At 50.7% G+C, this 14,151-nt stretch overlaps 1 protein-coding gene across 1 annotated transcript; it reads left to right on the top strand.

Annotated features, from left to right (window-relative positions):
- The first annotated feature begins 1,246 nt into the window (after positions 1-1,246).
- On the top strand, positions 1,247-13,332 carry LRRC58 (leucine rich repeat containing 58). Its single transcript, XM_010211542.2, has 4 exons — positions 1,247-1,758; positions 9,741-9,869; positions 11,223-11,500; positions 13,033-13,332. Exons 1-4 carry the CDS (start codon positions 1,247-1,249, stop codon positions 13,239-13,241), a joined length of 1,128 nt encoding a protein of 375 aa, XP_010209844.2. The 3' UTR covers positions 13,242-13,332.
- The last annotated feature ends 819 nt before the right edge of the window (positions 13,333-14,151 follow it).

Below are 14,151 nucleotides of genomic sequence, written 5' to 3'. Positions count from 1 at the left end.
TGGTATGACCCAGTATCAAGATGCAGCCTCCATCACACTTCTTAGCCTTACAGACCCAGTGAATGCTCTGGGGATAGCAAATCCCCAGCGAATCTTAGTGAATCCCTCTGGGGGATATCCCTGCTCAAGAATTGAGTTGTCCTTTGACATGTGGCTAGGACACACCTCAAGGTAGCTCTGTGCACACAACTTTATTTCAGTGCACCACCAACAGCAGATCTTCAAGACCCCATTTCCAGCCCTCACCTTGTCTTGGTGAAGATGCGCTTTCCTGGGGCAGGCTGTTCTCTATCAACAGAGGACAAAATCAGGATCGTTTAGGGGCCAGTTTTAACAGTACATAACCATGGGGCACTGAGAAATGCCATTTCTTCCAAAGAGCTGAACAGGAGGGTCTCTCGGGGAATCTGAGGGGCTGTCTGAGGATGTCGCTGCTGATGTTGTGGAACACAGAACATCGACCAGGGCAATATATTGGGGTGGGAAACATGGAGGCTGGTGGGGCTGCTGGCCTCCCAAGTGGCCCTTGGACTGCTGTGGATCTTCAACCAGTGCGGCCCAGAAGCTGGACAACCCAGGGCAGAGGCTGACTTTCATTCACCTCCTCGGCACTCCCCTTCCCCTGAGTCTTGCGCTGTCAGAGATCAGTGTTGGATTCGAGTGCCAAGACCGGAGTCCCTGAAGGGAACAGATCGCCCCTGCTGGGCCCTCTCTGGACACCAATGCACAGCCCTGTGGGGAAAAAGGTTAACACGGAGAGGGCTAAACGGTGATGTGGAGTAACGGCACCGCGGGCGGGTGTAACGGCAGCGCGGGGGGATAACGGCACCGCGGGCGGGTGTAACGGCAGCGCGGGGGGATAACGGCAGGGAGCAGAGGCCCGGGCGAGGCGCGCCGTCCCTGGGGAGCCCCTTTGCGGCCGCCGGGGCCGCACGGACGCCGCTGCCGCGAGCGGAGGGCGCAGCCTCGGCCCGAGCGAACCGAGCGCCGCCGCTCCGGGCCCCGCTGCCCCCGCTCTGCTCCCCGGGCGCGCGGCCGCCCCGTGCTGCCCCCGCCGCTGCTCCGCATGCTCGTTCCGGGGCGGCGGCGGGGCGCCCTCTCCAGCCGCCGCCCGCCTGCTGGCGCCCCGCAACCTGCATAGGCCGGGCCGGGGCGCCATGCAGATTCCGGGGCCGGGAGGGCCGCGTGACGCGCGGGGTCGCGGCGGGCGCTGCGGCGCGGAGCTGCGCGGAGCGGCGCGGGCGGGATGGCGGCGGCGGCGGAGGCTGGTGCGGGCGGCGGCCCCGCTGCGGAGCCGGAGCCGGGGCTGCCGCGGCGCGGCCCGGCAGCGGGCGAGGAGGAGGCGGCGGCGGAGCTGGCGGCGGAGCTGAGCGCGCGGCGCAGCGCCGAGGCGCGGCGGCTGGTGCTGTCGCCGCGGCGGCTGGCGGGCCCGCTGCCCGCCGGCCTCGCGCAGTGGTTCCCGGCACTCGAGGAGCTGGACGTGAGCGGCACGGGGCTGGCGGAGCTGGGCACCGAGCTGCTGGCGCTGCCGCGCCTCCGCACGCTGCTCGCCAAGAACAACCGGCTCGGCGGGCCCGGCTCGCTGCCCAAGGGGCTCGCGGAGGCCCCGCTCGGCCGCTCCCTGCGCGTCCTCAACCTGAGCGGCAACCGCTTCGCCGAGGTGCCACCCGCGCTGCTCGGCCTGCGCGGCCTGCAGAGCCTCAGCCTCGGCGGGAACCGCCTGCACAGCATCCCGCCCGACATCCAGGAGCTGCGCAGGTGAGGGCCAAGCCGCCGCGGCCGCTCGTCCTGCTCACACGCAGCCAATGGCCTCTTCACGTGTGCGCCAGGCTGACTCTGCGCGCTGTCGGCCTCGTGCCTGCACATCGGAGCCAAGCCCCTCAGGGTTGCGTGGTCCTCGGGCTGCCGTGGGGCAGGGGCAGTGCGGCAAGTGCCGCAAGAACGTGCTCCGTGTCTTCACTTTCTTGCAGCTCTCTAGATACGGGCAGGATGAAAGCTCAGCTCTCACACAGTGCGCGCCTGCTGGGCTGCACACGAGAATAAGGAGGCGCTTGTGGTGTGTGCGGACAATAGGGCCCTTGTTGTTGATAGCGCTGCAGTCCTGGAGGGTTCGCTGGCACAACTGGCCTTCTGTTTGATTCCTCTCCACTCTCATGGCTCATGTGGCCACCACAAGCTGACAGGTGTCCTGAGGTGTGGAGCCCCAGGCTATGCTCAGGTGCCACAATACATCCAGCTCTAGAGCTGGATCAACCCTCTGAAGGTCAATAGCACAAAACCCTATGACTGAATCATAGCCAAGAACATTACTGGTTGGGGACATGTCTTGCATAGGCTTGGTTAATTTGCTGGCTGCGTTGGCCAAGGGGTCGTACCTCCAAAGCCAGCCTTACTCATGAGCAAGCTGGGGACTGTGTTGTGTCCCTCTTGTTACATATGGGCATGTAATGTGTTCAGCTGGTTTCTCAAGCCTCTGACTAGCCTCTTTGCTAAGTGTGTCTCTTTGCTGAGACTTGAGCCTGAACTTTCTTCACCTTAGGCTCTTTGCTGGGAGACTCGCTGGAGTTGGTCTCTCTTGTGCAAGCTTCAGCAACCTTGACCCTAAGGAGTTGGATTTGCCTCAGTGACTCAGCAGAGACGGATCCAGTGGGAGCAAAAGATGTTGCACGTGATGTGCTGTCTCCTGAAGTTATAGTTGGAGGTACTAAAGTCATTTGAATGCAGCTCTGTCCGTCACAGGTGATATAATGCAGCGTGGCATGCTATTTTTTTGCCCTGATGGCAGACAGTGTGCATCTTCTGGGGGCCTGGAGCAATGCTGGGCTAAGCTAAGCTCCAGAGACACTATCTTGGTGTATTGAGAATTAGCGAATGTCCTTGTCCTTCCCAGCAGAGCTGGGCTGCATCCTGACCTGGGACTGGCACGTGGAGGAGTACTCTTTGCTGCTCCCTACCTGCCCTCATCTGTGGCTGTCTCGGGCACTTCCCTTCCCCGAAAACAAACGCCACTAGCATGTTTGTTGTGGTGCTGGAGTAGCCTAGCCCTGTAATATGCTCCCTACTCTGGAAGTTGCCATTTCTCAGCCTGAGCTGCTAGGCTGCCCAGTGCTTCATGTGGTGCCCCAGTGGGCTGTGTACAGTGCTCCAACGTGCAGCAAACTACTGCTGTCTGGTTATTTATTCTCTTTTTTATTACTTTATTCTCTCCACTTTATTCTTTGCCTTGCCCTAAAGCGAGGCTACTGCTTGTCCTGTCCTGCAGCTTTTCCTGGGCTGATCCTGCTTGAACCCCAGAATAACAATTCCAAGAGGACTACGTGGACAAAGCTATTGAACTAGTTGTTTATCATGACAAAATGATGTGTCAGGTAGAAAAACTAAACGACACACAGTTCATGTCTGCTGCCTGCGTAATAACTGTTCACTTGGTGAACTTCTGCTAATATGTCACCTTAATAAAATTGAACTTTAGCTCAAGATAGCAAATTTGCATTGCACTAGGATTGTCAGCTTCTTCACAGGTATTGCTGACTCTTTTTGGTTTGTGGGTCCACTTAAGCAACCAAGAGGAGAGGCCTGTTGCCAGAGCTGGGAGAAAACAATATGTTCATAACTTAGTATTCCTGCACAGGGAGTGTTGAGGTTGCTGGTTGGAGCCAGATAGCCAATGACCCGGCACTCAAAAGGATAGTGAATATGTACTGAAGAGAAACCGCTGCCAGACTCACCTCAAAGAAGGCAAAGAAGGCCTGATCAAGGACAGAGCAGAGCCAAGTTCTATGACAAAGCAGCATGAAGGCATCTATTAAATCCAGAGTGTTTGGGTGGAGGGTGGAGAAGGTAGGAAGGACCTGGTATAGATACTGAGACCTCTCTGCTATCCTCAGCCTCAAGCTCAGGCTGTAAACTGGCTGTCTCACTGTTGCTGGCAAGCCAAGGTGTTGAGCCTTCTTCAACAGGACACTTCCCATCAGAGAAACTTTGTTCATGTCTCCTAGTTTCTGAAACCACAGAGGAATGTAAGCAGCGCTTTCACCAGACACGGTCCTCCGGCTGGTTCCTGAGGCCAGTAGTTCTCTCCTTCCTCTGACCCTAGCAGCTTCCTGTTTGCTCCAGTCCTGATTAAAGAGTTGGCTGTAGTTGCAGAGATATAGAAATATTTTATGAGCTATCAGAGAATGACTGAGCTCTCTAATTCTGAATAGACAAGCTTCATATTTTTACTCCATTTTCAAAATATCTTTCTATTGTAGTATTTGAAGAGATAATGCATCAGTTGTTCTGATGCAGCAGCAAGGAGCCTTCATGGTGAAGCTGCAAGAGTAGAAAGCTGATGGAGCTGTCCTGAAAAAGGAGAAGGAAGACTCTGGCAGCTACAGAAGCCAAGCCCCTGCAGTGTGAGACGTGTGTCATGAGTGCATACTCACGTGAAGGCAGTAAATCTTTGTAGCAAGCCAGGCATTTTGTGCAAAACTTTCCGAGCATGTTCCTAGTGATTTGGCAAGTTACTGAACTGCGGTAAGAGCTGCAGCTTCTCCTGCTGTCTTGTCTTACTTCTCCCAGCTTCAGCCATCTGCCCATCCTTGCCCACAGAAGTCTTTTTGTTGAGTGCTGCGTGAGTTCCTGTGGTGAAAGAGGGGATGTTTCATCTTCTTCATAGATTATAAGTAACTTCTCGGGCAGTTTTAGAATGACCGCCTGAAAGCGTCCTAAAGGTTGAAGTTTCCTTCAGATGTCTCCATCAGCAGGTGGACACGATCACTTTTACGATAGTAACATTGGTGATGGTGGTCAGAGCTCACCAGCACTAAGGGCGAGTAGCCCTCACTGCATGTTTTCCTCCAGGGAGGCACTGTGGAAAATATACTGCTGCTCTCTCCTTGTGATCCGTCGGCTCCTCACAAGTGTCAGGATCGTGCAGGAGCGGAATTGCTGCACTGGGTGTTGCAGTGAATGCAAAGCAGAAAATGCACCAAATGGGTACGGCTCTCCTTGCATTCGTTGCCTGATAAAAGATGTGCTTAGGATGGTTGGTTGTCAGCATCATCTCTTCCGTAGTTCTGCCTGCAGCGTTGGTCGTGGTGGGCTTTCAGCGTGAGAGCTCATGGTAAATGCCCTCATCTGCTTGTGCCCATTCTGGACAAAATTAGCCTGGCAAGACAGTCTGATAAAAGGCAGTTTTGACCTGGCCTGTCCCATCAAGGCCTTTGTCTTGTTGGTGTACGGCTTGTCCTTATCCATGCGTGATGTGGAGAGGTAAGTGTTCCTCAGAGGGACAAGCTCTTGAGACACTAGCGAAATGCACTTGGTACCTTGAATCTCCTGGTATGAACTTCGAGCTTGGCCTTACTCTTCTTGTTAGTACCTTTTGGGTTCAGCAGAACCAGCGCTGGGAAGAAGCAGAAGGAGAGTAGGAAAGAGCCTGGCTGCTTCCAGGCATCTGTCATGCAGGTTCCTTTCCTGCCTGCTTGGGTATTTCTAGGTGAGCCCAGTTACTCAAGGGCTGGGATCAAGGACTCAGACTTGTAACTGGGTTCACGCAAGTTTTGTGTAAAAGCTTAGATGCAGTGAAAGACAGAGGGTCTGCTTTTATTCAGGGATAGCAGTAAGCGTGTTAGACAAGCAAATGCTCAGGAATGCCAGTTATGATGTGGGAAAAACAGCAAATGAAGCTTTGATAAAGATACAGCATTAGGAAATCTTGCTCTCTCCCTTTTTTCTTCCCCTCTTCAAACGCTTTGCAAATAGTTTTCAGACAACTGTTTGATCTTAAATTTGTGTGTCAGCAAAGGCTGTGTAGTTCTCTCAGGAATTAATAAATTGCAGAACAGGGTGAACAGGAGTGTGCTGTGGGCTGCTTTTAAAATCCTCCCTTGCATGAGCCTTAAAACTGCTGGGGGAAATTTCTTGCTGAAAAGTTTATCTTAAAAAGACCTGGAGCTATTTCAGGCTCATTGTTTCTTTTTAGATTAGCTAATTAGATGCATCCGTTTGATGTCAGCTGTTAATTTTATCCAAACAAGTATCTTTGGGGAAACTGGGTGGGTTGAAATGTTGAGTCTCTTCTGTGCTGGAAGGCGGTTGAAACAGCACTACGAAGTGTTACAGTAATTGATAGAGTGTTAAAAATACCTCTAGTGCTCTGAGCGGGCACTTCCTATTTTCCACGTGTTTTGGAGCTTTATGGCACAGTTCAGTGGCACATGATGATGTGGAAACTTCCAGCTCATCTTCAAGCAAAACTACACAGTCCCTTGACATGTTAAAAGCACATTTTGATGCTGCTACCAGTATCAATTCATAATTGTGTGAGCATTTCTTAGAACTGCTTTAGAACTCAGTAGCCAACTTTAACCAACAGTGCTGGGGGAATGGAGGTTAGAAAATGTCCCCAGATTTGAAAGAAGCTCCCAGTGCACAGCAAAGAGACATGTAGATCCCCTCATAGTCAGGAGAAAAAGGAATGGGAATGGCAAAAACCTGGGATCTGCTGTTTTCTGGTGTCAGGTACTTGTCCCCTGTTGATTCCCTAATGCCTGATAGGGAACGCGCTTAGGCTGCAGCTGCAGCATGATGATGATCTGGGGCCTTCTGTCCTCGGTGAGATTTGTACAGCCAGATCATTTGCCTTAGGTTAGAAATGCGTAACCTATTCCAGCTTCAGAACTAGGGGCTATGCTCGCGTTCTCCCCAGCCGACAGGAAGAGTGGTTGCTCACTGGCTTCCTGAGATCCTGGACCGGCTTTTGAAAGACCAGCAAAACTGCAGCTCCCCCTCTGTGTGTGTGCAGTGCTGGGAACCCAGGCGAGACGTGAGGAGAATGCAGCTTACTCATGGCTGGAAAACCTGACTCTTCATGCAAGCGCTTTCTTGGAAATCTCCCTCGCTAAGCTCAGTCCCTGTGGTGCCTTCTGGTCCTCCGAGTGGGAATGCGTGGGCGCCAGCTTTGCCTCGCGTGCCACGTACGACATGAAAGTCACTCCGGGAATGGATGAGCTAAAGCCTGTGGCCCTCGTGGCACAGTCAGCGCTCCTTACAAAACGGTGGCGTCTCTTTAACCCCTTGCCTGGGCCATTAGCTCTGCTCAAACAACTCTTGACGTTTTAATTTGATCCAGAAGCAATGGTTATTAGTTAATCCATCCTGCTCAGCCACGGGCAGGCTACATCCTTCTTTCTAGCAAAATGTATGTCTTGAGGTTTTCTTGTGGGTTGCGTCTGCTACTGAGCAGTATTTCAATGGAAGCTATAAGAATATCTTCACTGCATGTGAAATAAGTCTCTTAATAGTCTTAATAGTCTCCAAAGCCCTGTCAAGTTTAATAAACTTGCCATCTAATTCATATCGTAAATAGATGTTGGAAATCTTGGGTTTGATGCATCAGATTGGGCCTCGGTGGTTGTTAATCTGCTGACCTCTGAGAGCAGATACATAAAAAGAAAGCAGTTTTTAAGCCCTCTGTCAGGAAAGGAGTTAACTCTAGTGGGATTTTTGCACGTTGAATTTGTGTAGGCTGCTGCTCCTGAGATCTGTGCATTCGAAGCCTTGAACTGGTTTTGGTGAACATTATTTGCCATATGTGTTGATCCCTTCCCCCCTTCCCCGGCATTACGTGTTTTTACGCAATGTGGCCTTACTGACATTGTTGTCTTCAAACAGAGAGGATGCAGAGTTAATTATTCACTTTTCCTAGGAAAAGGAGACTTGTACATATCTAAAGCTTGTTTAAACATTGAAATCCACATTGCTAGAATTCCCTTGCCCAACAGTTTTCGGCAGGGCCGAGAGTTAAAATTTGCATAGGAACTGCAATGTCAGCAGTTGCATTCCTAGTGAGAGCCTAGATCCACCTGGGGTAACAGTGGGGCTCGAAGGAGGAATTTGGGTTAAAATTCTGGGCTTTGTCAGGAAATCTAAATTTAATTAAAACTAATCTCCCCTTGCCATGTTCTCTGCACACCAGCCTCTTCCTCACCTGCCTCAAAGCAGGGCTGCTGCGGAGCAGCAGCTGGTGGTGGGTAAGGGGGTCGTTTCTGTGCGCTGTTTTTGCAAGTATAATTACTTTGTTTCAAATCACCCTTTCAGTTAAAATTGTTCAGGAAAGGCTGGATTTTGTAGCCACTTTGCCAGGTCTCCAGTGCTTCTGGCATCCTTCAAAAGGGGAGACGATTCTGGGGAAAGTCAAGCCCTGTGAGCCCTGCCATGTGGGCATGTGGGCTCTGCGCTGTATTAGTAGCCTCTGCAGCCCAAGCAGATGCTGTCATTGGATCCTTGGGTTCATGTTTCTTGGAAGAGCGGAATAAAATAGCCTCTTTCTGCCATTCTTGTGCTCCATGTTGGGGATGCCTCAGGCAGGAGTCTCTCTGGCGCTGCGTGCGTGCCCTGGCTGAGGTCCAGGGTTTAAACCTTTCCTGCCTCAGGCACCATGTCCCTTGAGAGCTTTGGCCACGTGCTCCTTTGCCAGTGATATCTGTAGCCTCTCTCCAGGAGCTGAGATGAAGACGTCTCCTGCTGGAGCGATGCCATGAGCTGTTCCTGGGAGATGCTGGCAGTCTTGGCTCTTCCTGTTTCCCTGACTTGCTTAGGGCTGCTTGGCTGCTGTGATGGGCCAGGAGGGTCAACGGACACTGTACTTAGCTTGTCTGAGAACAGGTCAGCGATCCGGCACGAGTGCTGCACGAACCTGCACACAGAACTGTGGATGGATCCGCCTTTTGGAGGCACCAGGAAAGAGTTGTCTGCATGATGGTGCTGACTCGGTTATGTCTCATCCTGGCCAGAGGTGCCAACACAACCTGTTCCCATGCCCCACTTCCGAACAGTGTCCGAGAACGGGGAAGGAAGAGTCCTTGACTGATAGATAGAGACATAGAGAAGTGGACTTGCAGCAGTTAATCTGAAGCTGTGTGTGACAACCTCCTTGTCTTGGGAAGGGCAGACGTGCACTGCAAATGCTTCCATGTGGCAGGGAGCACTGAGGGGCCACCCCAGCGCCTGTTCCCTTTGCAGAACACCCAGTTTTTGCAGGACATGCTATATTCCCCCAACTCCAGTCCAGCCTGTCCCAGCTTATGTGTGTGGTGGCTCTGGGCTCCACAGCTTGGGTATGATGAAATCTGTCCCCTGAGAAACCACACATGTGTCCATGGATGACTTCCTCAGCTGACGGCCGTGCCGGTGCGTCTGGGCCGCTGTCTGCCTGTGAATTTTATCAAAGCAGGACTGGCTGCCTCTCTCTTGTGCTGTTAGGTCACAGTCAGCAGCCAGGGAATTGAGGGATGCTATAAAGGGCAAGCAGCCCTGGTGAGGGGCTAAGAGCCAAGGACTTTTCATTGACAACTGGCAGTGTCCTGCTTGGCTGCGGGTGAACCGGAGATCTCCTGCCGGCTGCGGCAGCAGTGCTGCGAGCTGCATGCACGGCCTTGCCTGGGGGCAGAGGGGTAGCAGGAGTGTTGGCCGGCACTGCCCTGCAATGTGGTGGTGACCGTCAGAGCGCGAGTGAGGGCACAGTGGAGCATCATCTCTGGCACAGCAGCAGCGCTCCTGTAATTCTGGGGTGCAGCTCTGCATGCTTTTCCATGGCCTCTCCCTTAACAAATTAACTCGTGCATAGTCAGCTTAAGTTCGAGAATTCTCTTTAAAAAAAAGTTTAGATGTAACTTTAAGGAACCCAGAGGATGAGAAGGCCCTAGTGTTAAATTAAATAATCTTAATGAATGATGTGATGTTTTTTCTTTCAGCTTAGAGTTTCTGTACCTTGGAGGGAATTTCATCACTTCAATTCCACCTGAATTAGCAAACCTGCCTTCTCTAAGCTATCTTGTTTTGTGTGACAACAAGATCCAGAGCATTCCGCCTCAGCTGGCACAGTGAGTATTTACACTTTATTCTGCAGGTGTGCATAAAAGTAATTGAGAAGATCTGTTTGTCCTTCATTTATTTTAATCTAGTTAGACCAGAACAGGAATTTCCTTAGCATGGTGCACTGCAAACAGACCACAAATATATAATAGGAAAGCCACTGTTAAAGGATTGTGGAAAAAAAAAGTGTCACAGTGTCCACTTAAAGGTGACTTAATGGGTTTCTAGAGGAAATCCAGAGAAGCACCTGGGTGGCTCAGAGAAAATAAACTGCTATGCTGCTGTGTTCTTGGTGAGGAAAGCTTCTGTCTGCTTTGCCTTTCATCTAAAGCCTTCTCTGTGTGTGTGCGTGTGTGTGTATGTGTGTGTGTGTGTGTGTGTCTGCTGTACCAGCCCTTGTTTTCCCTTGGCATTTCTTGTTCAAGGATCTCGGAATGTTTTAGCATTCATTAAAATCCTCCAACACAGCCCTAGATGTTGTTATTCCTTTATCTGTTACATAATGGAAGAAAGAGGACACTTAAATGCTGTTTGGGTTGCCTGAGGTGGGAGGTGAAGAATTCAGTGTAGACATAAGCTCCAAAGCAATTGGATGGCAGCGTAGAAATTTTCTGAGTTGGAATTTGATGGCGTAGCTGTGTCATTCTTGATGGATAAACTTTCCAGTTGTCTTGGAGCTTGCATTAGGTGGAGACCATAGCATCCTCGGACACTGGGCTAGAGGGTTGCTTTGCACTCGCTTAGCGGAGAAAGCCTCCTCCTACAGCCTATTAGAAGTTGCTCATCCCCTGTGCAGATGCTAACCTGGCCTGCCCTGGCTGAGTTTGTGAGATCTGATAGCATCACAGCACAAGGTGATGCAGCTGCAGGCAGTGAAAACGTGGGGTTTTCCAGAGCTGGCCGCCTACCATCATTCATCTTTAATGCATGAGTGAAAGCAGGTGACTTCATCAGATGCTGCATGGAGCCATTTTTGATGCATGCACTGCATACAAGGAAACATTATCTCCCTCTAAAAGTGCTGTTTGCATTCTGAGGAAAAAAAAGTCTGTGTGTATATATATATATATATTTTTTTTTTCTTTTTCCCCAGGGGGAGGAGGAGCAAGGGCATGGGCAACATATCAAATTTCAAACTGTATTTCTTTAGCAGGCGTTCAGGAATGGAGTCAGGTTTTCTAGGGCATTGGGTGTGCTGTAGTAACAGCAGCTCCTTCAGCATGATCTTATGCTTCAAAAGGAGGAAAAACAGAGGGAGCAGCAGGTGGGAAGTGGGTGGGGAGTAATGCGGTCTGTGTGTAGTGCACTTGTGGAATGATTTTGCTTGCGCCTCTTGACCGGGTTTCCCCCTCCATGCTCAGGCTGCATTCCCTGCGTTCCCTCAGCCTGCACAACAACCTGCTGACTTACCTCCCTCGAGAGATCCTCAACCTGGTTCACCTGGAGGAGCTGAGCCTGCGGGGGAACCCACTTGTGGTGCGCTTCGTGCGCGACCTCACCTACAACCCCCCAAGCCTCCAGGAGCTGGCTGGACGCACCATCAAGACACGCAATGTGCCCTATGCTCCCAGTGACCTCCCGGAGAACCTCGTCCGATACCTGAGCTTGGCCAGCAACTGCCCCAATCCCAAGTGTGGCGGTAAGCTCGCCTTTGCTCCCCGCTCTTGCCTCATACTTTTCTCTCCTTGTGGCCCTACTGACTGCAGTAGGTCAGCACAGCTATTTGTGCTGTTGCACCCAAATTCTGTAGAGCTCCATTGCATTGGCTGCAGCCCTCTGGCAACCTTATCTTTAAGAAGCTTTTTCAGTGCCATTCCTTAGTTTAGGAACACCCACTGAAATGAGCAGCGCTGGTTTGTTGTAGTTGCATGGGGTATAAGGCAGTGGTCAGAGTTCTCATGGCTTATCCCAGCTCGCCATAGTGTTGGTATGTCCTCAAGTTGCTCAGTGCTCTGCCCTGCAGTAACTCCAGCTTGTTGAAGGGCAGGAGAACTTTTGCAAATGTTTCTCCTTGGACTGCTGGACGGTAGGCTCAGTTTCTAATTGGAAAAGAGGAGGCTGTAGTGTTACCAGCTACCAAGAGCAATTAATTTAGCTCTTGCTTGGGACAGCTGATTTACAGCGCCCCTATGCAGAGGGGCGCTGTAAATAGGTTTTATAGATAAGCCCAGAACGCTTAGCTTAATTTGGTTTAATGCTTAATTTTCATCCAGCATAAATGATCTGTGCATTCTGTCCATAAAAGATTACCACCCCCGCCAAAAAAACAAAATACTGTTCCTTAATTGCTCTCTAATCTGTAGTCATAATTTAGTCCGTATCTTATCTCCTTCTAGGACAATATCAAAGCAGCTTTGTTAGCAAAGGTGGAAGAGCTGGAATTTCCACTGGAAGAGAAAGTTTTCAGCCTCTCTTTTTCGAGTTTTTTTTCCCAGTATGGATAACAGTGGATTGGTTCACCCTCAACTTCCCTTTTTTTCCTTCTGAACTATCACAGTGTTTCAGTGTTTCCCTAATCTTGCAGGCGAAAAGCTTGCTCAAAACCTGATAGGGCTTAAACACTGTTGGAAACTTCTGAAAATGCCTGCATCTAAAACCACTCCCTGTGCCAGGGGAGGACCATAGGTGTGTTTCAGAACAGCGCTGTTGCCATGGGAAGCATCACCCGAACTCCGGGTGGTGACTTTGCTCAGGCAGAACAGAAGTGAAGCCGTGAAGGAGAGAGTGTTTATTTGCAGACACATCATGTCTAGCCAGGGGAAGAGGTTATACAAACTTGAAAGCAGGGTGGATGAATTCATTCAACATTGAAGGAGAAGTCTGCAAATTTCCAGCCTCATATTTCTCCTTAATGTTTGGAAGAAATTGCCTCATTCTTTGGAATTGCTACCCTGTGTCTTTTGATGTAGAACTTGCCTTCTCTGAATCATCTGGCCATTAGACTTTTCTGGAAAATTTCTTTTACTCTCCCGAGAAAAGAAGTTTCACACCTCTGGTTTCCATCTGTGTCTTGCTACCTTCTTTTTTCCCTTTCATCCCTTCTGCTTCCACATCCAGTGTCAGTTAAACGCTAGTCTGAGGCACGTGCACGAGGCACCGCGGCCTTGCAGAGCTTACAGATTGCTCGGCTCGCTGCCTCATGTTTTGCTCCTGTGACCTCTTCCCTTACAGGTGTCTACTTTGACAGCTGTGTCAGACAAATCAAGTTCGTTGACTTCTGTGGGAAGTACCGTCTCCCGCTGATGCACTACCTGTGCTCCCCAGAGTGCTCCTCTCCCTGCAGCTCTGCCTCCCAGAGCTCCACTTCCCAGAGCGAGTCCGACTCCGAGGACGAAGCCAGCGTTGCCGCGCGCAGGATGCAGAAGGTCCTCCTGGGATAAAAGGCACGAGAGGGAAAGACTGGAAGGAAAATATGAGAAAAGCAATCATGGAACTGCAAAGCATGAGCCTCTGGCCTGAGGGCTCACAAGAAACTGTCACAAGTCCCCGTAAGGGTGTGTAAGAACATCCTAGCGAGGCCAGACTTGCTTGTGCAAGGCTACTTAGGAGAACTAACTGGGTGCCATAGTGCCTGCAAGGTGCCTGGGGTCGTCAGGAACCTCTGCTGCCTGGGGGTCCCCTTCGTGCTTCCTGGGCAGGGGGATTTTTTTCCAATGGGCAGATTCTAAAGAGGGTTTAATATATGACACTTACCTGGACTTTAGTCATCCTGCAGAGCAAAGAAGGCTTTGTCCGGGGCTTATAACACTGGTAAATCAGAAAAAGGTTAATGATGCTATGTGGGTATATATGGATCCCAATGTTTTGTATTGCATTTTGATTCTTTTCTGACTCATTTTGGTTTCAGTTACAGATTTTTATACCCAAAAGTTTTTCTTGAAAATTTTTTTTGATCAGGAGTCCATTTTTCGCAAACTCTCTTTGTTGTCTACAGGCACGGGATCTTTGCGCTTTTGTAGCCTTCACAGCCCTACAACTGAGTTTCCTTTTTTTCTTCTTTATTATACCAAGGTGCTCTTGGATTAAGTCAAGAGGAAACACTTTTTTTTCTTTTTCATCTCCTCATCCCTTCCCATTACACTTTGAGAGCTGCTGTCTTTACATGACCTCAAGACAGCAGACACGTCGTTCTCTTGAGGCTTGGGGTGGGTTTGGGTCTGTGGCCATGTGTGCCTATGCTAGGGACCAAATGCCGTGTTCCGTGTCGTGCCTTCCACCTCGCAGCTTGCTGGAGCAGATCTGCTCTCGACTGTGACTTGCAGGAAGGGTCTCAGGATGGACCTTGCCAGT

The sequence above is a fragment of the Tinamus guttatus genome, unplaced genomic scaffold (assembly GCF_059628265.1).
Source record: "Tinamus guttatus ecotype Peru unplaced genomic scaffold, ASM5962826v1 Tinamus_guttatus_pri_ptg000646l, whole genome shotgun sequence".
NCBI lineage: Eukaryota > Metazoa > Chordata > Aves > Tinamiformes > Tinamidae > Tinamus > Tinamus guttatus.
This window is presented reverse-complemented; position numbering and strand designations above follow the sequence as displayed.